The following is a 27,618-nucleotide window of genomic DNA, read 5'->3' as shown; positions in this document are numbered from 1 at the left end:
ACTGTACCGAGCTAAGAGCCTACAACGCTTCTTAATTGAGGTTTGATGTCGAGTCAGCCATATATCAGCCAGCATCGAGGGCATTCTGGTACACGATTTATGGGGGAATTACTGCGTCACCAGTTACTTACATGTCAGCTTTGAACTGATTACTACTATGAATAGATTACATTAATTTATTTTAAACAAACACGACGAGCAGAGCGGTTGGAACATGTGAATCTACGAAGATTGCGGGGTAGAACTTGAGCACTACTATTTTTTCATGCGCTTAATTTGTGTTTAAAATTCTTCTCGTGCTCGGCCGTGAAGGGAAATGTTGTTAGGAAACCTGCTTAAGTACCGTGTTTGTTTGTACTTTGTATAGTGAGTAAATTAATTACTGCTCCAAACCACTTCAATTAAGATAAATCTGCAATATCGAATTAAACTAATGTCTATTTTTTAGTTTTAATTCTTATTTGATTTTATTTTCAACTCGATTGTACAAAACATTAATATTTAATGGCAACCGTTTAACCAGAATACTTTCCAATCCATGTTAAGTATAAAAATAAATAAGAAAATTCCACGAGATGTTGCAGTATTTCAGCATCCCCGACAATAGATCGTTACATCTCGTATCCGCACCTGCGTCCGTTTGCTTTTATTGTTTACCCTCGTACTTACGTGACTCGACTGCGGAACCTCCAGAGGACAGTTTTCTTTATCGTCTTATCTATGATCCTCAGTGCACACAAAAACTTAAATGGACATATGACTAGCATACGGCATGGGTAAATAGTATTTTGATATATAATACGAGTATTGTATAAATAATTCTGGCGATAAAGTAAAGTAAAGTCAGGCTAATGCTCAGGTTTCCGAGGATAGCTATAACCTTACACTTTGTAGTGTCTAATTCCTACTCTGAAACTTTGTTTTGTCTATGGAAGTGATGTGGCATTGTTTCCTAGACGGCTTCTGTAGACTAAGTAACGTCAAATAATGTTAACACTATTATAATTCATATAATTATAGAATAATAAATGTCCATCATATTGTGACACCGCCTAAGAAAACATTGCTTAAGTCTCATTGGTAGCCTAAAAATATAAATATATATGGTTTGGTTTCATAAAATGGATATTTAAAGTGTTCGTTAAAGGTTACTAGATAAAAATAGATATATTTTTAATTTTGTTATTCCATTTAGTCCTTTTAGTCTAGGAAAGATTTAGATGACTTAAAATTATTAATTTTTTTATGCTTATTTTGAATCATTAAAATTTATTTATACTTTAAAAAGTGAAATAAATAAAAATAGATTTACTCAAAGAATATATTTCTTCACGTCACAGTATTTTAACCACACCGTTTGATTAATAAAAAAATAAAAGTAAAGATACAACTTAAGGCTAGCCGAAGAGCAAAAGGAGAAGCTAATTATAATTCCATAAAACATTGCCAGTGTCATTTTTTAACAATCAATAATTTACGAAACTGGAGATATTTGAAATACCTACATTGAAAGACCTTGAATAGGACCAAGAATAGGACTTGATAAAGAATAATTATCTACTGTCCAAACGAGTGGACATAGATTAACGGTTGTTTGCAATCCACCAAACAAACATGATTAAAATAAATTAGCAGCACTATGTAGGTCTTATTTAAGTTAAGTTAAGAATGACTCGATACATGATGATTTTTAATATATAATGATACGTTAGAACAAAACAAGAAACATAGAAAGTCAATGATATTAAATGCAGAGGAGAGAAAGAAGTTCAAACGTCTCCAGTCAGTTATTGATTCCTTTATACTTCGGTCATTATCTCTTCAAGGATGGTCTCCATGGAGGGCGCCCATTTGAGGTCATGTATCTTAGTTCGGAAACATTTAGCGATTTCCAAAGTCTTCATGCAATCGTCTGCGACCCCGACGTGAAACTTCTCGCATTCATGAATGATGCTGACCAGCTGCTTGGCCATGTCGTCATCTTTAACAAATTTATAATTGTACCTTTACAATACTATATTTTACAAGTATATTAATACATGTTATCGTATCTTAACTTCGGTTAACCCTTTAACATGACAAAACAATCCAGTAACTTTAACAATAACAGTTCTTTAAAAGTAACTAAAGCTTAAAATGCTGCATTATCAGCATTTTAAGCTTTAAAATGATGATTCATCAAATCTTGTATAAGTTAAAGATTGAGGAATAATTAAAACGTATTATTATTTATATTACGAATATACACTTTGTGTGTACCTGCTCCGTGACTCTTTGCAAACTCATGAGCGTTCCCGTGATGGATCTTCATATCATCTGTGACAAGGTCGAGCTTAGACGCCATACACATGATGGCGCAGCCCATGTCCCTGTTCACCAGCTCGTATTCCTCTCGCCAGTAGTTGAAAAAGTCTTGAATTATGTGATCGCCTAGACCCAGCTGAAAATATTGACTATTAATTTGTCGTTTTGACTACATTTAGATATCCTCAGCATTCTAATGCTTCATAAGGCCTGGTGTGACTTAAATAGTCGACAATTTTTTTCATATGATTAGTATAAACGTATTACTTATAACTTACCTCTTCTTTACACTGATCTAACGCTTTCGCGAAACCGGTCGTCAATTTCTTCATGACTTCCTGTGATGACGACACGTAGCACACTTGGTAAAGCAGACACGCGAAAAAGGTGAGACGCCATTTTGTGTTCCAAGCCATTTTGTGACGCGGACTCAAGTGTCGATGTGAATGAGAGACGATATTTTATACGGACATTTGTTCATTCATGCGATCATCAAGAATGTATTGAGTGATACGTAAATGGTTCTGTATGACATTAACGAGGAAATATCAAATCTATACATGTAATAAAATTGGAGTGTCTGTTTGTAATATTAAAATACCGCGTTTTACTAAATGCATATGTATGTATACACGGTATATTACCTAAATAATATTTTCTGTCTGTTTGTCTGTCTGTTCCGGCTAATCTCTGGAACGGCTGGACCGATTTTGACGGGACTTTCACTGGCAGAAAGCTGATGTAATAAGGATTAACTTAGGCTACAACAATAACCATTTTGTTCAATTCAAACGCGCACGGAGTCGCGTGCACCGCTTGTTAATAATATAATCACATAAAATACTTTACTTACTAAAAGACATGTGAGGCGTTTGAAATCTAAAAATATGCTAATTACTTAATCAAAGCAATAATAATAAAAATAATAAAAAAAAGCGCATGGAGTATGGTACCTCTAAAGAGCTGCACAAAAAGCGATGTAATTGTTAAAATCAAACGTCTGCCAGACCTTAATTAACCAATGCCGAACGACTTCCTTATTACAGGCCTAGTTACTTGGTGGAACTTGACTTGTCACCCATCACGTATCCTTCTGACGAAATACAATACTTGCATTGCTACGTTCTAGTTCTGCGTTGAGTGAGCCAGTATAATTAAAAGACAACGTCCTAGTTCCCATGGCTACATTGTTGATGTATGGAATTGTTAAAATTTATTACAGAACCAATAGCCTCATCTTCCTATTTCAATTAGAAAAGCCTGTTTGCGCAGTAACTGACCACTTGGCCTTTTTGAAAATAAGTCTCAGATGTGCTCTTCGCGTTGCGCAAGATCGTTGCGGATTTCTGAACGTTAACGAGACTTGGCACTATGATTTAGCTTTAAACAATTAATGAACGAGCGGATGTGCTTTAATTGCTAGATCAAGCATTATAACTGAAATCCTATCTCGTAGCTACCTAGATTACCTGCAATTACACTGCAATTATACTGGTTTTTGTTCCTATAATATAAGTGGGAGAATTAACTTCTGCCAGCAAAGGTTCATTGGTTAAAAACTCGGACGATAGTTCGCAAATGTATTTCATTGGATCAATAGATTAATTCAGAGTTTTTCGTGATAGTTGCATTTAATGAGACATATTAAGCTACTAAAATTTTAAAATTATCAACCATCAAATTAATCTACAACAATTTGAACTGTCTGAACAGACCCCAAATTAAATTTTAGGCACAAAAATCTTTAAAAAATATTGATGAACATATAGCAAAATTTACACGTTGAAGTTTCTCCACGATGTTCTTCAGAACTCATACGCGTGGTTTATGATCCCGCGACCTTTCTTCACGATCTTTGGTGTCTTCTGTTCACTTTTACTAATACCTCAACTTTTACCTCAAAAATCTGCAAAGATCTAACTACAATCAATTATAAACGGAATGATATTAGTTCCTTAAGAAATCCCTCGCCAATTAGCTCGCATGAAACATCAGAAACATCCCCACTGAGCCTAATTGCTTGAAAAGCGACACGACAATGTGTTTAGAGCGACATTAACTCAAATAGCTGTCAGGTTACGCGGCGCGGGGTGCGCGCACATAGCACTAGACGCTTTGATTGTCATATTCCATAGATATTATAACGTAAACATGAGTAAAATATAAATTACTAATAACAATCACAGTTTGGTGTTATTTGAAAGCCTATGTCACTTTTCACCCATTTTTGTGTGCTTTTTCTCACTCGAAATTTCCACTGAAATTGGTTTATTTTGGTTGCACTTTAATCTATAAAAATCGTATTTAAATAAGCAACGTATACGAGAAGGCATGAAATAGTTCCACCACCACTTTGGGTAAGACACTACGTTTCCATAAATAACGCTGACAAGTTAAACAGCGCGTTTTGAAAGAGGGAGATACCTATAAAAACTAAAACGCTTATTGGGTGTAACAAGATATAATAATGGACATATCTTTATTTAAAATCGAATTGATCATTCAAAAATGTAACTGGTAACTTAAATAATCCGTCCATCGACACGACAATGCCACATCACGCGTCGTAATGGAAACGCACCCGCTATGATGCGAGCATGTGGAGTGTGAGACGGAGCGGATTACTCTTCATTACACAGTAGACAAGCATTTGTCACGTTTAAACCCTAAAATACTTTATAACGATGATTAAAGCAAACAAGCGACTGTAATTAGGATTGTGATGTTGTTTGGTGCGATTGTTCGTCTTTGTAATACGATATCAAAGAAAAACTTGTTAATTAAGTGACTAGAAGTAGCAAATAGTTATATAAAAAACGCATTCATTAAAACACACGCGAGAGCACTGACTGTATTGAGGAATACTCTTAGTTTGTGCAGCTCTAAGTAGCGCGGATGCTTGCCAGGAGTTAACACGCGCGGGTTGCTCATTTCTCTAAATGTGTTAAGCGCCGCCGAGACGTCGGGTCGCAGGAGTCGGACGGAGCGGTCACCTGCTCCGTGCACCCGCGCGAGTCTTGGCGTACGTCCTTACTGCTTGGAAAGACTTCTGTTGCGTAGTAGGTAGTCAGCTGGTCCACGCTGGATAGTAGGAATGCTGATAACTAGATTATAAAATCATATCCGCATGTTCCCGTTGTATCAACTCAGGTGCGACTTCTGCTGGAAGCTACCATTACTAAAACTGTCGTTTCTGCAACTTTAGTTCAAAAATAAACACGGTTGGTGACTTTGAGAAAACTAATCTCTAATTTAAATCTAAAATTTTACTTAATCAAAAGTATAACACAAATTGATCAAAAGTAGATGACGCCGCCTTTTACCATAATCCAATTATTAGTTCTCCTCAAACGCAATTAGCCTTAGCCGCCTTTGATTGGAAGAGTTGTCTTTGAGTATCGTCCAGTTTATTGATATGATATACTTTTTTAATTTCACAAATTTGCATTTAACCTTGTTTAATTTTTTTGTTTTAATTTTATTGTTTAATTACAATTACGTTCTTTCCAACGTGACAGCATACCACCAGCGATATATCAGTTTGCTTACAAATAGCCCATCATACCTATATGATACCGTCACAATAGACCAAGCCTTATAACTTCTGATGCATGAACATTCTGATAGCCGTTCTACCGTTCAAATGCGCTGGCCAAACCAATTCAATAACAAATAATCCGTTAGAAGTAAATCCAGATGCAAGCCGACAGCTCTAGCCGACGATAAATCCTACAGACGGACACGGAACAAATGATTGGATGGCATGCCAAGTCCTGGCGTGATGCCAACAATGCCTGCATATGTGTGTATTAAAGTACAAAATGAGATGTGTATTGGGATACCCTTACTGGATTCACTTTCCATATCTCGTATTGATGTTAACACTCTTGGTAAATCTATTTTATTCTTATAAAATAAACTTGATAAAACATAATGCCTTTATAAATATAAAGTGTGTTACCGGATAATTAAATCTACCCAAAATATAAGCTGTCGATAATTTGAGTTAAATTATACATCCAACCAAACACCCTCAAAGATTATATTCCACCGAAATAGTATGCGTTTCAATGTAAATTAAATACTCCGTCCACAACCACAAACTATTATAATTATAAATACTGAAAATATATTTTGCAAGAAAAATAATTATAATCCACTTTTGTGCACAATACACAAGAAATGTTTCGACAATGTCGAAATTTTATTTCGTGATGCAACAATGTTGATTTTTCTTTTCGTGAAAGGGTTTTCCGTCACTTAACTAAAGATTTTCTATTGTTCTTATTTAAATTTGTCCGCACAATGGCTTTCGACGGAACTCTGACCTCTGCAACCTTTTGTAAAGAAACTTTAAAAACATGTTCTATTATTGTCAAATTTCTTAAATTTTGTCAAACTACCCGTAGGTAAATCCTCCTTATATATCTTAATTAATTTAATTATAATCTGTCTTCTGATGGATAAGAAAACAGTCACCACATGGGAGTGGTATGTTATAACGTGGGAACCGATTGTGAGTTAGTTGCTGTTCCTTCTTGCTGAAGGTTTACCGAAATGGTGATAGAGGTGAAATATTGACGATTCAAAAATGCTTTATTCTAAAGCTTACCTGAAACATTTTGATTTGATTTTATTTAATTCCATTAGAGATTCTTTGTTGTTTGCTAAAATATTAATTTCTTCGGTACTTAGCAGCTTAACAATCCATGTGGTAGTAGAAAATGACTGCCGTAACGTAACTCGGCCGTAAAATTCTGACAAATTAGCTTATTTAAGCAGCATACACTGCGTCGCTTCTATAAGAGTTAAATAAGTGATCTTTCCGAATATGTTTGCAGATTACTCACACTGGAGTCACCGGATTTTATATATCATATCATTATTTAATATATATATGTATATATTTCATGTTGTATTATTGTGACTTAAATGAATCCGCTCGATTGCGCGGTGCTCCGAGTGTAAGCCGTTAATACCAGGTGACTTATTGCCGAGTGATGGTATTGAGGCGCTCGGTGACTGATTATCAATTATTGGCAAAGTTTATTTTGCACAAATAAAAGCAGATTAAGCAAATCATTTAATTTAAATTAATATTTAGAGTTAAATTTGAAAAACGAATAAATAAAAAAGTAACATTTAATGGATTTGTTCACAGAGGAAGGCTCGCCCCTCCATCTATTTTATAAATAAACGTTATTTGCGATGCGTTATTGATTAGTTAACTGCGTTTTCTTCTTTCAAGCGACGGATCAGTTATGTCGGAAAGAGATAAATTAGTGTTAAAGTGAACACTCAAAAGATCACCTTATTAACTACGTCTAAATATAATGATTTATTGCAATGTTATATAAACATAATAGGCTTACTAATAATAATAACTATGGAACAAGTCATATTTGAAATTTGAATAATAATTGAGTTTTTATTTTAATTAAGTTAACACAGATCCCATCGTTGGGCAAAGTCGAGTCACTGGTACTGTAGGTTTTACTTCAGTGTGTTGTTTACATTATATGCCACTGTATAGCGGATTCAAGGGTTGGAGTGTTCTAAAAATCTGAGATCTTCATTTACAAATATTGCTTAGTGAACATGATACTAAGTATTCCTATTAAAGTTTATAGCAAACAATCTAGTATTTCTAGTAATTCTGGCTCTTCTCTGTATAGTATAGTATATTAATATTGTTTTATTTTGGTTTCAGGTAATTCACTTCAATCTTCATAAATTAATACAAGTCGAGGGTGGACTCTGATGCGAACTAGATCAATCTGGTATTTTTTTATTTATTTATTTATTTATTTATTTATTTAATTGATACACCACAGTATTTGAAATATAGCACTTAAAACAAGAATACAATAAAATGACAGATACAATTTCAAACACTTAATAGGTATATACAGCATTAATAGTTACGTTAGCCTCCAATAACAATTTTTTTAACAATACTCTATTTAATAAATACTACAGACTGCAATATAGACGCTTATTAATTATTTAACATTTAAACAATTAGCAGAAAAATTAAATGAATTAAAAAAAAAAAAAAAATAACTAACAATAATTACAACAATGACAAATTAAGATTTTTAGAGATAAATCCATAGTTTACAATGTTCTAATATTAAGTAGAATATAACAAACTAAATACAACAGTAAAGATATCAAAACAATAAGGCTCCCAGCGTTAATTTTTTGGTATCATTGAGGTAAACTATTATGTAAATTATTTGCACATTTCTGGGTTCAATCGCCGGCCGAAATTCTCATTTGCAACCTGGAGACTGGGAATTGGCAGTGTTGACAATCTTGTTCTCGAAAAGCACGAGAAGCCGTTGGTGCCTGAATCGATTAAAGGAACTGAGAGCACCCTTGTGTTCGCAGACACACTTGTTCCGTATAATGTGCTCTGCCGTATGTGTCTGCTCAGTTCAAGCCCTCAGGGGACATAAACATAAATAAATACTTACAAATATACCTTTAACACACACATATTTAGAATTGCACTTTTAATTACGTGATGAAAATTATAAGATTTTAAAGTAACATGATTATTTTTATTACTAACAGTATTTAAAACGGGATATTTACCATGTTTTCTATTTTTATTTGGTGGAGCTCGATATTTCGACATTATCCACGAATGTCTTGTTCTCGTGAAATATCCTCGTGGTCAATAACCCGTTTCAAATACTTATAGTGATGAAAATTATATTTATTACTATTATTTTATTTTATTTTGCAATATATAATCAGTTATAATTGAACTCGGTCTTAGGTAGCCATAGCAAGGTAAGCCAATATCCTGAAAACTAACACACTCCTGTTCCAGACCAACTCTTTATAACTATAAAGGAGACGCGTAGTTTATTAAATAACAAACAACAAATATTACAATTGCACCCCGATCCAAAGCTTTAAGGTATAATCATAGAATCAACTAAATGACCAATAAAAGCTTTGTCCACCTGTATTCGATCCCGGGTTAATCCGGGACAATCCTGGATCCCGGCGCCCGCCGATGGCGACAGCTGCGTGTAACGACCGCCTTATCTAACTGACTGATCGCTAGCTATTTGTCTGACTGACCCTTAAGACGAAGGCTTACAGAGCTTGTGACACGTAGACAGGTCTATGATTATATTTAAATTAAATTAATATTGTTTAATTAGGTTAGATATTTTGATTGTTATTTTATAATTAAAAGTCAAAAGTCATTCAAGATCCATATAATAATATCAACTTGGAGTACCCATAAAAGCATTAAATTGTTCCAAGATTGGTTCTAAAATGAAGAATAAGATTTTTTTATATATAATTCGTAATTTAATTATATTTCACTAAACGTTTAAAATGATCAATAGCGAACTAAATAAAATTTAAGACACCTCTAATGCTTTCACAAATCTCGCTTAAATATTTAGATACCGATTATAATCTTGTCTTGTGGCATTTTACTGATTGTCTTGCACAATATATTGTTCTTTTTTAAAAAGCGTTTCATGAAAATGTCAAATATAGAAATGTATAACGTGTTCAATTATGTAAACGAGTTACAATTAAGTAAAACCTTTTGGCGTCAAACCTATTTTGTTCGAAATTTACATATAGCAACATTTTTAATCGCGGGAAATGTTGTACAAACATTTATAAGTCGTGTCTGCTCATTGTAGGTCTGTCTTCAGTCCACAAGTAGCGAACATCTTAAGGAATGTTATCTCTAATAGCGGGCATTCGGACACCGGGATTTGCGGGACGGCGCCTAATGGATGGGAATTAACAGTGTCCTTTGTCGAACGCCGAGATCGCCCAGTGGAGAGAAGTGAATCTTACACAAAGATCACGGGTTCCAATTCGGGCATGCACCACTGAGTTTTAATGCTTCATTTGTGTTGTTAAAAGATATAGCTATATATAGATATAGCTACTGAGTTTCTTGGCGGTTCTTGATAGAATCTACATTTCTAACCGGTGGTAGCTTAAAACCCTATTTGAATCAAGTATATTTTTACTTTCACTTTTTACTCCTCTTCCAACATAAGAGGCGTGATAGCTCAGTGGTTAGAAAATGTGAATATTAGTCATCGATTCCAAGTTGAAGCCGGGCAAACGCAATATTCCAAATGTTCTCTTCGAGGCGAGGAAGCCAAGTCCAGCGGAGCGGCATTTACAGATTGTTACTAATCTTACTGGACGAGTTCCTAGACTTAACAAACAAATGAACTCTGCATTTGTAATATTAGCCAGGATTAGTATCACGTATTTACAAAGATGTAAAAAAAAATCACATAATATAAAAAAAAAACGATTTAAGTAACTAATCATTAACAGTAGTGCTACTTAATGGTATATTATTTACATAATATATAATAACTCATAATATTATATTACATAACAACAGTTCAAGATGAACTAACAACGTGACAATTGTGCATTTCGGGTGAAATGTTGTAATACATTTACTTACCAACCTGAACTAGCAGCGGCGTAAAAACGGATTCATATTATACTTTGTTAAATTGTCCACTCCAACCATTAATATATAATTTATCTATTCAGTCACAAAGGGACACCCTACCACATAAATATTTAATTTTTGAATTAGGTTATTTCAAATATAAACATATATATTTCAAAACAAAACTTAATTCATTCTAAAACTCTTATAATGTTTGAATAAATAAAATAAGAACTATTACAATTCTTTAAATTACAGTACTGGAATATAATATTAAACAGTATACAAAATTGCATTAAGTTTTTGGACTCCAGCCAAACATTAAGCTGAAACGATTACACGCACTTTGAGGGTCTGGAAATGATATCACAGCAAAGTGCAACACTTCATGCGATTGTCTCTCAGTTGAGTGGATATTTTAATTAAGTATATTAACCAAAGTATTATATTAGCATACTATATTAATGATAATGCATATAATAACATAATCACATTTGTATACAAACTTCAGTTTATATTCGTTTTTAATATGCGAACCTATAATATTTAATTAAGTAATTTCCAAAACAACTTAGGTAGTTCTCTTATGAAAAATTAATTGTTATTACTTTTTTAATAACTTAATTCATTATTTTTCTTACGTTTTTTTTTTTAAAACAACATTTCTTTTCCAGACACGAAACAAATTAAATAGTACAATTTTATATCCAAACTAAATCAAAATAGTAATTGCTTAACCGTCGCGTAATTTATCAACTGTCCGACTTTCTATTTATTTATAAAATCGTTACAAAAGAGGATGATATTAATATCATCGTGAAGTTTGTGACTTGTTACTCGCGTGTATCGCTAAACGCTCAGTTTATTTTATTATCGATAATTTTAAAGGCAATAAATATCAGAGATAGCGATGATTTATGGCGACCAAGTACTGATTGCGGTGTGTGTGGTGAACGGGAGTTACTGTCAGGGCGGCCATATTTAATTATTGTACATCCACGGTGTCGCGCCCTAAAACTTAATTGTTCATTTCTGAAGATACCTAATATATTATTAGTATTAATAATAAATAATTAGTTTGTTATGAATTAAAACAATCTATTTATCTAAAATATATTAAAATAATACGATACTTAACGACCCAGAGAATAGTAGTCAATACTCCTAAAACATAGATTGTGATGCTGCCGGTGATGGGAACATGCACGCACATTGAGATTATGTGAATCCAAAATAGAGAAAAGGCACAGATAACACGTTTGAGAAAAATATATTATAAACGACGTTATTTTAATGAGAAACTTAAAAAGGTTATAATTATTTAATAATTTAAATTTTATAATTACTGGCTCAGAGATATTCAAAATAGGAAACTTCGGAAGATATATGAGGAATGGTCACCTTACCGCAATGCATAAGCCAAGCTTCCAAGTACCAAGCAGGCGATCCTTTAACGCGAATTCGATGACACGCGTTTAATTTTAACACTTCTTTATTTGGGTCTTCGTGATATTGTTTATAATAATGTAACATTCATAATTGTCTTGAATATATCAGGCGGATAAAGTAAAAAAACTTCCTAGAATTACTCTAGATTTTTATGTTATTAGCTCGTAATAGCTGAGAAATTCGATAATACTATTTAGATACCTATTTAATTGTATTTATTAACTAATTATTAACTAACAAAGGCGTTCGTGTGTCATGAAAACAGTAATACTCACTAATAAAATCAGTAGAAAAATAATCAAATTATCAATAAAAGTTTACGCCAAAATTTGGAAGATATGACTTTGAATTAAAATGTATCATTCCAATCAAAATAAGTTATTTTTATTTGTAACAATAAGAATACATATTTTAAGAAATTCCATCAATGATTCGGAAGAAAAATCCACAGGTAATATTACTCTAATTTTGAAATCACGAGGTCCCTTAACCGCGAGGCTTCTTCAGCCGCGAGGTCGTGGTGGATGATCCTGGTCACCCTCGCTTTACGCCACCTCTTATCAGCTATACAAATGATATTATAATTATATTGTAATACAAAACAATTTTTATTATAAAGAGAACTAGTAGCGTCACCTTTTCAAGAGAATAAGAACTACGTAATCCGATCGATATAGTTGTTTCTCCTTACAGCGCTAGATGGCGTTAAACTGCAAAGACTTGTTTTTATTTGTTATTATTACTACAGCAGTAACAGTATAGTTTGAGTTGCTAAGAATATCACTTTTTTTTTTAAGTTAATATGTAATAATTTTACTAAATAAGTAATTATTTTAACTTTAATATGTAATAGGGCTACATATCTTCATTGACAGCGCCCTATTTAATATTTCATCAGGAACATAAAATAATTAATTTTGATAAAATAAAATGTAATCTTAAATGTAATTATGTATAAACCCATAATCCACGTGGATGCACAAATTACATATTGATCATTAATCGTTTCGTTTATAACATAAACATAGTAATTGAATATATTTTTAAGTTGATTACCGACAAAGATTAATTATTTGAAATAGCAACTATTATGAAAATACAAATATCCCTGTTTCCTCTTGCGAAACATTATTTTAAATGAGTCGATCAAGTTAATATTTTAAAAGCCTCATTGGTAGTTAATTTGCATATTTTATTAAAGTAGTTAACTCGATAATTTTAATTTATTAGATACGTACCGTTACAGCTTAAGTATATATTAGAAGGGCACAAAATAAGCATAAATTGTTTTTAATTTTCTTATAGTTTAAATGAAATATGATGGTGATGATGATGACGTTACCTTCAATATCTCTTTCGGGCGGATGTTCCGTCGCATCAGTCAATATCAAAGACCCACCGTACACGTGGTGCGGAATAAATTATAGGATTTATAGAGTCGCTGTGTTTGTGTTTGTGTTTGTGCGCTCAAACACTGATTCTCTCTCTTCTGTCGTGCTCTCAATCAGGACGGTCATACGGTTGCGATACGAACGGAGAGATATTAGGCGCCGGTCAAACGATTTTACGTAATTTCCCAGGCCTGTGTCTGTACTCTGGGGCTATTGAAAATTTGAAGTCAGAAAATATTTAAGCTCTATTGGTCCAAACCTCGTGATTTGTTTGATTGAGTTATAATTAATTATTAAACTAAAGTATATATAGAAAATGAGATAAAAATAAATAAAAAGTTTTAGATACTAACTCACCGGTGAAAACAGACCTGCGATGCGATTCCGAAAAAATAAATTATTACAAATGTTTGCCTTTTGGAATATTTTTTGTTTAAAAAAGAATCTAATGTTGTCAGAGAGTATTAAATACTATTCCTATCCGTTGCCTTGTTGTATCACCTACGTAACATATTCAGTTTTGCTGCGGGAGCTGTACACAATGAAAAGATTCTAAATTTTTTATTAATAAACATAAAATAGAATGTCACTTCTTTGTTTTTTATTCAACGTGTTTCTTATTTATTAAATCTTATTTGTTAAATCTTTAAAACTCAAGACATAATTACAACATTCGGTATGATAAAAAAAAACCTAAAACAAATTGTCAGAGAGATCATTTGTCAACACCCTTACCCCACCAGACGAGTTTGGGTCACGATACACAGATAAATAAAGCTTATCGGTCTCACTTTGATCACATAACTTAGAGATATGACCACAACTCTCCTAAATGACCACAAGAACTGGACGTCATAAACTATGTGCGAGCCAGTTTAATTTCCGGTACACGCTTAGCATTCCCTGCCTGTCTGCCCCTGGCCTCTCTGTTTGCGATTAAAGAGTGATGTTACTTCAATTTATTGCCCTTTCTCGTTGTAAAGTTTATCAAATCAAATTAAAGGGGCCTTATCACAAATCAGTGTTTATTTCATTGATTTATAAGCTTAGGTCTTATGGAACGAAAGCTTGTACGGGCACTAATCATATTATAGATTGTATAATTTTTAATTTAATACAATGTTGTGTTTTTGGCATCACTGATAAATTATTATTATTGAGGTGTTTAACTTGTGTTGACAATTTATTTCGTAGTCGACGGTAAAAACCGCCACGAGGAAACCTACGGGACGCGGTTGCAAGTCTGCCATTAGAACAGCGTGGTAGTCTTCAAGCCTTTTTAATATATTTGACAATCTGTAGAATATTTATCAGCAGTAAATCTAACCATCATATATTTCAAGTTGAAAGCTAGAGGCGAAGGCAATTGTTATTTAAAATCATTTTGTTTCAACAAAACATAACAAATTAAAGAAAATTAATTCCTAATACTTTAGACAATATACACGATAGTATACGGTGGTACATAACAGCACTGATGTTGTACATAAATCATACATAATAACAAATAAATTACATTCGTCATTGAACACCGGAACATTTAATTATATAAGAATTACTTTTCAACTGAAAACTCCGTCCTGTTGCCAAATAACCTTCCTAATACTTAGGATTACGCGATCGAGCGTGTATGCATGCATTCAATTCTATTCTCTGCTCGATGGCTCTTAGTTGTGCCGAGTGATTACCTAAATTGTTATACAAAATCAATGATATTTTCAATAATAATATCGCCTGTGTCGTCTCTGGTGATTTGAAATGGAGATTAAAGTGTTTCGCAGGTTGGCATTTTACTTAGAAGACTGTTTATATACAGCTTCACTTATAAAGTTGTTTAGCAGGTGTCGAGCGGTGATTTCTCTTTTTTTATCATAATTAATTTATGATATACGAAAGAAAACACATTATTGTCTAACCGAACACCTTCTAAGCAAAGTTTAAATGTAAACAGTTATACGTTTGTAATATTGACTTTGTATTTTACTATATAACGGGCATTACGATACCACAACTCGTATGAAAGTATTCAATTATAATTTGATAAAATCTAGTATCAAAGTATTGTTCCAAAATTGCTTAGCAAATATCATCTTAAACATCAACTCTGTATTACATACGGAGAATTTATAACAAATAGCTTAATTTTATACTTCAGTGCCTTCATACATTTGAACGTGATACTAGGAAGTTTATCATTGGTGAACGGAGATCTATTTTCCAAAGCGACGAGAAGCAAAGCTGATGAGAAGAATGTTCAGAATAGTGTGTTTGATTTCATAATTGTCGGCGGAGGAACTGCTGGATGTGTACTTGCGAACAGACTATCTGCTGTTCCTGAATGGAAGGTACGGGTCTTTTATTTTTCATTCACATTAATTGTATTATTCGCTCAGTTAAAGATAATTCCATCAGATAAACGAATTTAAGGAATTTATTTTGATGGTTATAGTCTCATTACCTTAATATACGTTAAAAATATATAGTTTCAATGAGTTTCTTGTCATTATATATATATGTATAATTAATATTCAAGGTTTTACTCATCGAGGCTGGTGAAGAAGAAAATATAGATTATAACATACCAGGTGTACCAACAGAGGAGTTCCGTCCTATTCTATGGAATTTTAGAACTGAGAGAAATGGCTTCTCTTGTCTCTCACGACCTGGAGGTAGCTGTGAAGTCAAAACTGGTAAAGTGTTGGGAGGATCAAGCGTTACCAATGATATGAAGTATACCCGAGGGTCTAAGAAAGATTATGATGCATGGCACGATAATCTTGCCCCTGACTCTGCAGGATGGAAATTTGAGAACTTGATAGAACACTTTAAGGCTTCCGAAGACAATGGTGAGTTAAGATAATAAATGAATAAATAATACTTCAAAGAAAACGACCGCAGGTCCAGAAAAAGTATCAGGATATGCAAAAAATACAGTTCACAACCCATGGGAGCAAGTACTTTTAATTGATTTGTAATAAAAGTATTGGTGGTCTTCTCGATATTTTGTATAAAAAAATCCATAGAAGAAATTTATATTTATGGTATATTTAATATTAAATGCAAATTTAATTAATTGCAAATTACGAACTATATTTGTAAGTGCTGATGACATAAATATGTACTCGTACATAAATACATATTTATTATTGGACTTAACTAAACTACAACGACTTACATTTATTCACTTTTAATATATATGTAATTATACTTATTATTATTAGCAAATATTTAGAATATCCAAATGTCTTTTCAGGTGACTACGATGTTCTAATGAACTCTTTCTATCATTCTCGCGGCGGAGAAATGCATGTGCAAAGATTCAAACACGTCGATCGATATATGGAACTATTTCTAGGTGCATTTGCAGAGTTGGGCTTTCGTTCGATTGACATCAATACAAATGTCCCAGAAGCCGCTATAAATAATCAATTTGTTATGTTTAATAACACAAGATTAAGTACAAATAGTGCGTTCCTTAAACCAGTAAGGCATAGAAAAAACCTAACTGTAAAAACGGGTGCGACTGTTACAAAACTTATCACCGATGAACAGGAAAAAACTATTGATGGCGTTATATATGAAGTTGAAAAAGGCAAAGCGCAAGCTGCTTACGCTAAAAGAGAAACTATTATAACGGCAGGAGCCATTAATAATGTAAGATTACTTCATCTATCCGGTATAGGACCTACAGCTGAATTGGCGAAGCATAATATCTCAGTTTACGTTGACCTTCCGGTCGGTGCTGATTATCAAGATCAAGTAACAACTGGTGGCTTGGCCTTTACATTAAGTGACGTAACACCATATACTGAAAGCCAAATCATAGATGATTTTAAAACATGGTTCCAAAACAGAGGAGGGCCCTTAGCCTCACGAGGAATTAACCAAGTGTCAGCATTTATTCAACTTTTTGAAAATAAAAACGGACCTGACATTGAGTTAGCATTGGAAGGTAATTACATAAGAAGCGACAAATTCATGTTGACAAACGTCACCGTACACACAGCAGAAGAATCTAGCTTACCGTTACCATATTACAATTTAGTAATTGTAAATCCGGTTTTATTAAAACCTAAGAGCAAAGGGAAAGTAACACTAAATAAGAGAAATCCAAAATATGGTCGGCCAGTCATACAAGCGAATCTTTTAAAGGAGTCAGAAGATTTAGATGCAATAATAGACAGTGTTGATATCGCTTTGCAAATGCTTGAAAATAAAGAGTTTAAACGTGCAGAGATTAAATTAGCTCCACTTGATCTATTTCCTTGCGATAGATTACAGAATAGAGATCAGTGGAATTGTATAGCAAGACATTATACTAAAGCGATGGGGAATCCAATAGGAACGTGCCGAATGGGTGGAAATAAAACTACATCTGTAGTTAACTATGATCTTAAAGTACACGGAGTTGAAAGGCTTCGAATAGTAGACGCTTCTGTAATGCCCACACATGTTCGAGGTGGAATATTTGCACCGACAGTGATGATTGCAGAAAAAGCTACTAAGTTTATAATGAAAGACTGGAAAGAAAACAAATCAAATTTTTATAACAACCGATGATAAAACTGATTCTTTATTAAATTTTAAGCCTTATAATAAATCTATTTTAATACCAAACGCTTTTTATTAAATCACTGGCTTTCTCAGCAATCATAATAACGGGAGCTGCTGTAGAACCCCTCGTTATTTTAGGTATTATCGATGAATCGACTACTCTCAAATTAGTTACACCATAGACTCTGAGGCTATTATCAACTACAGACTCTGGGTCTTTTGACGGGCCCATTTTACAAGTCCCAACATAATTATGCAACGGAGCCGAAAATTGTCTCACTATACACGACCAAAATTCTTCAGAAACTCGTTCATGGTCACTACATTCATTTTTCAATATGGGTCGTGGATCAAATTCGAATTCTGCATTTTTGAATACTTCAGTATCGAATAATTTTACAACTTCTTGTATGCCTTCTAATAGTTTCTTTTCATCAGTAGGATCCTTGAGAAAATTAGGGTAAATCAAAGGAGCTCCAAATATAGGATCGGTCGCATTCAGTACGATCTGTCCTCTGCTCCTAGGAGTTAGGAGAGATGTACAAATATCCATCTTGTCGTAGTACATATTTGAATTGTGACCACGGAATCTAAATTCAATATCAGGCGTTTTAAGAATTTCTGAGATACTTGTTTCGTAAAAAGCTACGACTTGAAAATTCGTCGAAAGAGGTCCAATTCCTTTCGAATAATAATTCGTTATGTCCTTTAACTTTTCTGGAAAGTTAGATGTAGTGGCTGTTTTTATAAGTTTTATGACAGGTAGACAAACCGACAGATGATCATGAAAATTACCTCCAACCGGTAAATCATTGAAAACTTTAATGTTCAAATATTCTAAGTAGTCTTTAGGCCCTATACCAGATTGCATCAGGAGTTTGGCTGAGTTGATAGCACCAGCACTTAAAATAACTTCCTTCGATGCTTTCGCCGTAACTTTAGTGCCATTTGTAATATATTCTACTCCGATAACCTTAACACTATCTCTATTTTCTTTTAATAAAATTTTAGTGACTAAAGCTTCCGTAACTATTTCAATATTTGTTCTCAGTTTTCGTATCGGTTCGATAAAGGCGTTGTATGAACTTACGCGCTCTCCAATATACGACATTGTCTGTATCCTCATGAATCCTAACTGATTTTTTCCATTTACATCAGTGTAATTATAACCGAGATCATTGAAAGCACTGAGAAGAACATCGGCGTTGTCGTCGACGTAAGGGTATCGTCCTACATCTAATGGCCCTTGTGTGGAGTGAAAGAGTTTACTCTTTGATATGTCCTTGTCATAATTCCCCTCTGAGTATTTAAAGTAGGGCAGCACTTGGCTAAAGCTCCACCCTTCGTTGCCATTGAGAGCCCATTCGTCGTAATCCGCGGGACTGCCTCTCATGTACGCCATATCGTTAATAGTAGATGTGCCCCCTAGAACTCTGCCTTGAACGACCTCGCAGCCGCTAGGGCGGTTTTGACAAAATCTGAAATATATTCAAGAGATAACCAGTACCGTCGGTATGCGTCGTGTAAATGAACACTATAAGCGTTTAGATATAAACTAGAAGTTAGCCAAATACAGCTTCCATAACCTTACCCTTTTTTCGGTCTCATAGAATATTGCCAGTCTAAAGAAGACCCTTTAAATTCACTCGTAAGACCGGGAATTGAAGCTATTTTAGGTTGTTCATGACCTGCTTCTATAAGTAGAACCTGAAAAAGTAACAATCCAAAAAAATCGTTTTTTAAAACAATAATCTATCAATGCTTCCACTAATAATGACTTAGAACCTATTCGTGTTTGTTATACTTATGACATATTATGGAAATATACTAACATTCCAATAAATTAGTTAACCTGACACTAAGCTGCAACAATTAAGGACAGACAGCCTGATTCATTTTATGAATATGTATTAATTTTCTTTTCAAAATATTGCTTTAATCACAAATATAATTAATATTGATCTATTTTTATAAAAATATACAATTTCAATTCGTACCTTCCATTTTCTATTTTCTGATAATCGACTTGCTACGACGCAGCCGGCCGTGCCACCGCCTATGACAATAAAATCATATTCTAAATTCATATAATCTTCGTCGTCATAATTCTTATCGTCTTCTAAAAATTTGCTCCTGTACGCCAGCTTGTATCGCGGCTTATCTTCAAATTCCCTCTTACTTTCCGATTTAAGTGAAACTTTATTATTGCGAAAATAATCGGGCTCAGACCCTATATGTCCGTACAGAGTATGAACGAGGGAAATCAGGAGTATAGCTGTTGGCGCGCACTCGACTCGGCCGTCACATATTTTACAAAGATCTTCGGTTATATTTGCCACTGATGTCATTGCATTTCAATGGGGTTTTGTAGAGTTTATTTATATGAAAACAATCACATCCGAGTGTCAACTAGCACTATAGAATATGATTTCTATTAACATCTACAAGTTCACTTAAAATGTTACTATAAACATATTTAATACTCCGACCAATTTTTTTGTAAATACACGCACCTTTGAAATGCCTGCTAGTCAACGTGCACAGTAAATAACTCTGTGGACATGAAAATATATATACATATTAATCTGAGAGTGTCCGTTTATTTGTCAATTTCGTGACAGAACTTACTATACATAACTTTTCGCTACTTATATTGACAGTATACAAAAAAATAATAAACTATGAATCTCAAACTATGAACCGTATGATAAATTATATTTTTATTACTTTCAAAGCAGTTGAACGACAAACAAATCCGCGTGTGGTAATTGTTAAGTAATTGTTGTTATGTTTACGTTCGCCGCGATTGTTGTTACATTGTTGTCGATTCAAGAATTTCATTCTGTTGTAATTTCTAGTGAATTCTTCGCATGCGTTGGAAATGTAAAGCTAACATAAGGAACTATCGTCGTCTTTATGTTTAAATCGTAATACTTATATTGTATTTTCTATATAGAAATTTTGCACTTGTGGCGTGTACCTTTTGTAAGAGATTAATGTGTTTACAACCTTGTCCTCGTCAACGTCGTTATTTTAGCAATGATTTCAAATTACTGACGAGGAATGTTGTTTTTTAAATGTTTAAAATGTATAAAAAAATTGAATAATAAACAAATATTTCTCAAGTGCCTACAAAAATTTTATAGCAAAACTGCACTCTGCCGTAGATATATTTTATATTGAGAAGGCGTTTGTGTTTTAAACCAACTTCAAAAAAGAAGGAGTCTCTTTTGATGTACACGTTTTGTTAATTTGTAGAGTGCAGTTTAATCTAAGATATTTAATGAAATAAATGGAATTTAATTACATGCATCAGTTTACCCCTAAAATATCTCCATCAATCGGCATACACTACTTCTTACTATTATACCTACTTACTGAATAAAATACCGTTATTATTCAATTAAATTACAATACAGTTTATCTAAACATCAAAAAAACATTACATTAATTTCTAGTATTTTAATCAAATTGCAACATTGTTAACTTTATACGCAATTGATTTAAAACCAGTATTACCAGTAAACCAGACTGATTTAATCAGCGATGGTAGGAGATACCGCGATAGACGAGGCCCGAATGCTAATTCTATTTACTATCTACTTTGTGTATTCAAGTTTAAATGGTGGAATCCCGTGGCGCCATTAATTACCATTTGACGGCCAAATGGCGCGTCTCTTGCTAAAATAATATATTTAAATTGTAAATAGTTTAAGAAATAAGTAAGTGTATCGATACACGTTTCCTAAGACCTATACAATAAAACGCCATTCAATTACATATTCATGAATAATTTCAGTTTATGACGAGTTGTAAGGCTGAAATGAAAAAATCAAATCAAAAACGACGATTCAGAGTTTTGTTCGTATCTATTAAGTATTACTTTCTATCTGATCATATTTTATCGTATATATAATATCTACCAGTACATGTTGATATAAGAAATCAAAAATCTAACAATATACTAATCGTATCCCTGTTTAATATGTCACACGCTACTCAATATGTAATGCGTCTGGCATAAGTCAAAATAAAATATTATTCTAATATATAGGTAGCACGCTTGTGTGATGTAACGTCACTACATTTCAATTCACAGCATCCACCGAGAGGCACGAGCGAAAAAAATCAGACTACTTAGTTATTTTTCTCTGAAATTAAACACACGGTCAATTAAGTACCATTCAATTTATGTATGCTGTAAAGAGAACACGAACTCCTGTTATAAAACATTTTTTTTAATAGCTTAGCTTGCTACTGGTTAGTATGCTTATATACAGATTACTCTTCCAGAATGTGTACATTTGTTAGTGAACTAGTTTAACATTAGCATACTTATTTCTAGCACTCTAACTCTAATGAGTGCATGTCCATTTTATTGACAATTTAAATTCAAAGCATTTTAATCCTTTTAACTCGCTTAACAAGTACCAATAGTTGTAATAAAATAAACACTATATGAAAGATGATAGCAGAGTTACTATAGCTTTCACTGCATCACTGAATGATTCGTGTTAATGATACGTAGAAGGCACTTCTGTTAAATCCACAATACCTTTGATAATTCGGAATCAGTATATTTCAGATTGCACTATGCTCTGTTACGAGCTGCCCGTCCTTACTTTTCGGTAAAATAAAATACCAGGTTACAGTGGAATTTAATCCTTCCTGATATTAAAATTTCAAACATACTTGCTTATCGAATGTATATGTTATAAAATAAATCTATATTCCCAGTTTTCTAGACTCAGTTTCGGCTGTGTAGTGTGTCAGTCAGGACGAACGATTTTTTAAGTTAAAAAATTGTATTTAGTAAATTCACGTAAAAATAATATTTAATATTTTAATGATCAAGATAATCTCTGTCAGAATGTCGTAAATATTTGAGGACCACACACAATGCCCTTATCTTAATTTTGATCTTAAGTTCATCTGGTAATAGTTGCGGTCACAGTTCCGGAATTATACTGTCTTTTGTTTTCAACACGAAGCAATTTGTTGTACATTATTATTTTTATCCGACTTAGAAACAAAGGCCAGTACGTCGACTATTTTATATAATTGATACGCGGGCGAAAATCGAAGTGTTTAAAATAATGAGACCTTGAATTGAATTTCAATTTTTTTTTGCCATATGAAAAACGTTTATAAAAGAAACAAAGAATCATTAAACAACAAAATATCCATCATAGATATTTGAGATCTCTTTAAACAGGATTCCTTCAAACGAGGCGTGAAGAGGTATCTTGCGAGTCGGTATGGCGAGGCCGGCTAGTACAGTTCATTCTTCTTGACTGTACTGGCCGTCTTCGAATTCGTCGCCTTCGCGTTTGGACTCCACCACTTACCATCAGGTGAAGTGGAGACATATGCCTACCCGGAAAATATAGAAGTTCACGACAAGGTCGCATTCATTCAAATAGATGTTTGGATCTATTATTACACGCCACGGTCGTATACGCCATTAAATCTTCGTTAGGTACTCTTGGGAATATACAAATAAATGCAATATTATATGATTATCTTTGATTGATTGTCTGCAATTCCTTTTATCTTCAGTAGGCTTCCTCTATGAGTATTAAGCGACTGCCTCGTTGGTCTAGTATCTAGCTCGCATAGCTTCGAATTCAACTCCTAGGTTCATTAAAAAATCTCAGTAGCAACAAAGATGTTGGTCCTGCGTCAGATCTTTTATAGCCCTATCGGAATAATATGATTAAGCGAGAATCGTATGATGTGTCTGTGATGGCAAAAACACTTGTGCACTATAAAATATCTTGCAAGTTACACTAAATCTTTGGCACATATACATCAATGTAGAATATTAAAATAAACTTCATTTTCCTACTACACGTGACATGGCCTTACGTGATAACCATTACAATGTTTATATTCGTCTGAGATACAATTATGGGCTCAAATTGCATTAAAATTACATGTTACAAACGCGTTGTCATATAGTACAGGATATACGAATATTGTTTTCGTGTCAAATCACAAATGGCCGTAGCGTTTAAGAATATTAGTGAAAATTGTAATGGTCCACGCGATCGTGAGAAACGGAAACGACCAAGAAATTATACCTAATTATGCTATGAAATGTTTGCGTCTTTTCTGAGAAGAAAAAATCTGTTAGATAAGTGTTTTAATGGCGTTAGAGATTGCACGCCCCTTGTACCAACAACTAACTAGAAAATTCAATCGTAAATTATTATTATTTTTTACTTGCTTTACTAGCAATTTCATACTTACTTTTCCATAAGTTGAAGTAAATGCCTGAATTAATTGATATTTGAAATTTCACGATTGAGTATATTAAAAATAATCCAATCCTTTCATTAGACGGTTTTGAAGTTGATTGCACCGCGCAGCTTTAATGCGACTTGGATGGTTTTTATGTGGATATGGAGGGCCCATTCTATCAACAACCGCAAGAAAACGTATCATAATAAGTTCTCAAGATGAATTGCAAAAATAAATAAAGCACGTGAAAGTGATGCGGATTTGAATCCGCAATCTTCAGTTAAGAGTAACGTTTTACAACCACAGGGCCATATCCGTTCTCAAAACATATAATTACACCGAAACAACAACGATTTACTTGGAGTAAGAATAACTAATGAAGACCATTTCCCTGTACTCCTATCCGCTGTTCCGCTGTTAAACGTTTACTTTTTTAAATGTACATTAGTTTCAGCCTGAGCGTAGTTCATCTCTGTCTGTGCGCGGCGCTTTAAGGAGCATTTTAAAGCGTCATGGCTTTAACCACATGTGATTATTATTACAGGTAGATCTTGTCTTAATATACCATATTAATATGATATGTTATTTCCGCCACACACACACATAACTCTAAACTACCGAACTTTTACAGATACTTATACAAATACCGCCTAACCGTTATACTCAGCGTGTACCAGTTCGAAGGGCGAGTGAGCCAGTGTAACTACACAAGTGGCACAAGGGACATAACGTCTTCGTAACCAAGGTTGGTGGAACGTTGGTTATACAGGGAATAGTTAATATTTTAAAACGCCAATGTCTATAGGGATTTACCATCAGGTGGCCCATTTGCTCGTTCGCCTGTTTATTGAATTAAAAAAAAATAGTTCAACGGAGCACTACTGTACCGTTTAACGGTGAAACCGCTTGAAGCAGCTAGTTATTAATTAATTGCAATTAGAGCCGTGGTTACTGAGATTGACAGTAATTAAAAACTGCGAACGTTCGTTCGTGTTCGTTTTCATTGCCACGTCGATATTCTCACATCGTATTTATTTTAACATTGAATAGTGTTATAATGGATACCGTTTTCGTTTGAATGGTTCTGTATAACCGGCTACAGGGGATTATAACAATAAAACGGTGCGAATTCCGTTAATAATTATAATTGAGAAATTAGACGAGCGGTCCGCACACGAAACTCCCATTAAAACCGCAGTAAGTATTTAACGTTTAATTATTATTATTGCAACGATTCCAGACAATGCCTTGCTGTATTACATCGTTATGCAATAACAGAACGGCCGGGGGTCAATAAAAAGCCTCGCTAATGAATATATGCCTGAAATTGCGATGCTCGACTTCGATAAGGGTTAGACATCAAACAGCGAATAGTGGAAGTGACATCGATAAGAATTACATTTGTGTTCTAAATTTAAAACTTTATACTCAGGCTACCGTCAAAAATTTATTATCTGTATTTTTACCTTCCGGTTCAAAGGGTGAGTGAGCCAGTATTATATATATTTTTCCAATAGATAGCGCATTGGTATGAGTGATTTTGTTTAGATTCCGTATATAGGCTATTATTGAAGGTATATTTTATTATTAATTGACCTGCCTTAAACTAACTAACTAATTAGATTCATTCGTTTGCTAGCCTCTTCCAATACCTCTTGCTTTTTTCATAATTAAATAACAATAACATAATTTCCTTATATAAGATATTATTCTAATATTCATTAAAGCTTAATTTATATATATATGTTTACGTAAGAGTCCAATCGTTGAAGAGACTTTTGATTTACCTTATAAAACTTTTCATTACCATAGTATACCATTAAAAAGACGCAGTCTGTGTTCTAGTGAGCAACTTGCACAATGCATATCACGAGGTCGCACCATTAAAAAGTTATTGAATAAAATTGTTTCCCTGACATAACACGAAGCCAAAAAGTAAAGTCAAGTAGTGTTATACATTAGGGCCCGTCTCCATTCCCACAGAAGCAGTATCGGTTCAACAGGTAATTAGGTATTTGCTATTAATCGTTAGTAACACAATCTTCTGTAATAATATTTAGTTCCCAATAAACAATTATTTTGTAAATAAATGTACCTGCAGTTGAAAGCCTATATTAAACGTATTTCTAATGTACTCTTAATTCTAGGATCAAAAACTAAAAATAGAAAGCGCCATCTGTGATCGTTAAGCCGAACTTTGTCTTTATTAGTTCCGCTATCGGCCACCATAGGCGCTCCGCGGTAGCGTCGTAAAATTTTATTACAAGGCTTAGCGGTATGCGTTTTGTGGATTCACATTGATTTTAAATTATTGGATGTGGGTTCGGTTTCCGGCTATTAATTCGTATTAAACGTTTCGGCATAGCCTTCCCGCCAAAATAATTACGGCCAAACTAGTTTCATTTATACGTGGCGTTTGGCTTCACTTGAGAAATAAGTCGTTCTAGACGTTATAAGATTTAAAGATACTTATTAACAATATATAGTATATTATATTTTTTTTAGAAAATATGTCTGTCTGTAAAAGGCGTACTTTTACCAATTGTAACTAATTATAAGTGCGATCGTTTTTGTTTTTTCGTTATGTGTTCACGTGTTAACTATGCAACTGATCATCGTACAGAAAGAATGACAAAGGGTACCCAACAAACGCTCCCATAAGCGAGCGGAAATTATTCTTGAAAATATTTGGAATTATTGATACCATTTAAATTTCTGCAAACTGAACATTTGATATACTTTTCAAAAGTTTATAAAAACAATAAATAAGGCTCGAAGATTAAAAAAAAGTCTGAACCACAGATTGAACATACTTACATCAAATTTGTACAACATTTGAAGCCAAAGCAAGTACTTGCGTGCGGACCAAACTTGTGCACTTCTTCGGTGGTCCCAGTTATACCAATACCGAGATTTGACGACGATTTTTTTAAATTAATCGTACAAAAAATGGAAGTCATAGTCTCTAAAATGAGGAAACGCTCTCGCAGCGGCAAATCGAATCTTAATCGATTCTCTTTTATCACTCGAATCAATCGTCACGCCGTTTGTTGTATTTGGTCGAGCGCGACAAACAGTCCACTGACTGTCATGTTTTACGATGTGATTGATGTCTCAAAGCATGCTGTTAAATTATAGAAATGACGTATCTTGGTTAATATATTGATAGTAAATGGTACTGTTCTTTATACCGTATAGTTACACTGGCAA

The 27,618-nt window shown here is 33.6% G+C and overlaps 4 protein-coding genes across 5 annotated transcripts in view; 2 read left to right on the top strand and 2 right to left on the bottom strand.

The window, feature by feature from the left end:
- Positions 1-27,618, top strand: part of LOC113396961 (protein prickle-like) — a 310,421-nt gene that overhangs the window by 110,735 nt on the left and 172,068 nt on the right. The gene's annotated exons all lie outside the window — the stretch shown is intronic.
- Positions 1,784-9,382, bottom strand: LOC113397035 (general odorant-binding protein 1-like). The gene is made up of 4 exons (XM_026635182.2): positions 9,282-9,382; positions 2,583-2,744; positions 2,260-2,440; positions 1,784-1,981 (listed from the first exon to the last, which is right to left on the bottom strand). The coding sequence occupies exons 2-4, from the start codon at positions 2,718-2,720 to the stop codon at positions 1,800-1,802; spliced, it is 501 nt and encodes a 166-aa protein (XP_026490967.1). The 5' UTR covers positions 2,721-2,744; positions 9,282-9,382; the 3' UTR covers positions 1,784-1,799.
- Positions 15,195-18,219, top strand: LOC113397009 (glucose dehydrogenase [FAD, quinone]-like). The gene is made up of 4 exons (XM_026635143.2): positions 15,195-15,392; positions 15,767-15,956; positions 16,145-16,457; positions 16,865-18,219. Exons 1-4 carry the CDS (start codon positions 15,370-15,372, stop codon positions 18,169-18,171), a joined length of 1,833 nt encoding a protein of 610 aa, XP_026490928.2. The 5' UTR covers positions 15,195-15,369; the 3' UTR covers positions 18,172-18,219.
- LOC113397000 (glucose dehydrogenase [FAD, quinone]-like) lies at positions 18,218-20,513 on the bottom strand. The gene is made up of 3 exons (XM_026635131.2): positions 20,163-20,513; positions 19,757-19,872; positions 18,218-19,643 (listed from the first exon to the last, which is right to left on the bottom strand). Exons 1-3 carry the CDS (start codon positions 20,511-20,513, stop codon positions 18,218-18,220), a joined length of 1,893 nt encoding a protein of 630 aa, XP_026490916.2.

This window comes from Vanessa tameamea, chromosome 18 (assembly GCF_037043105.1).
Source record: "Vanessa tameamea isolate UH-Manoa-2023 chromosome 18, ilVanTame1 primary haplotype, whole genome shotgun sequence".
Taxonomy (NCBI): Eukaryota; Metazoa; Arthropoda; class Insecta; order Lepidoptera; family Nymphalidae; genus Vanessa; species Vanessa tameamea.
This window is presented reverse-complemented; position numbering and strand designations above follow the sequence as displayed.

Excerpts from the sequence above, each read along its gene's own strand:
- LOC113397035 (XM_026635182.2), bottom strand. The coding sequence starts at position 2,720 with ATGGCTTGGAACACAAAATGGCGTCTCACCTTTTTCGCGTGTCTGCTT. Across the intron at positions 2,441-2,582 it reads TAGATCAGTGTAAAGAAGAG|CTGGGTCTAGGCGATCACAT; the intron begins GTAAGTTATAAG and ends CAATATTTTCAG. Across the intron at positions 1,982-2,259 it reads TGCAAAGAGTCACGGAGCAG|ATGACGACATGGCCAAGCAG; the intron begins GTACACACAAAG and ends AATTTGTTAAAG.
- LOC113397000 (XM_026635131.2), bottom strand. The coding sequence starts at position 20,513 with ATGACATCAGTGGCAAATATAACCGAAGATCTTTGTAAAATATGTGAC. Across the intron at positions 19,873-20,162 it reads CAGAAAATAGAAAATGGAAG|GTTCTACTTATAGAAGCAGG; the intron begins GTACGAATTGAA and ends TTACTTTTTCAG. Across the intron at positions 19,644-19,756 it reads TCTATGAGACCGAAAAAAGG|ATTTTGTCAAAACCGCCCTA; the intron begins GTAAGGTTATGG and ends AATATATTTCAG.
- LOC113397009 (XM_026635143.2), top strand. The coding sequence starts at position 15,370 with ATGGAGATTAAAGTGTTTCGCAG. Across the intron at positions 15,393-15,766 it reads GAGATTAAAGTGTTTCGCAG|TGCCTTCATACATTTGAACG; the intron begins GTTGGCATTTTA and ends TTTATACTTCAG. Across the intron at positions 16,458-16,864 it reads TAAGGCTTCCGAAGACAATG|GTGACTACGATGTTCTAATG; the intron begins GTGAGTTAAGAT and ends ATGTCTTTTCAG.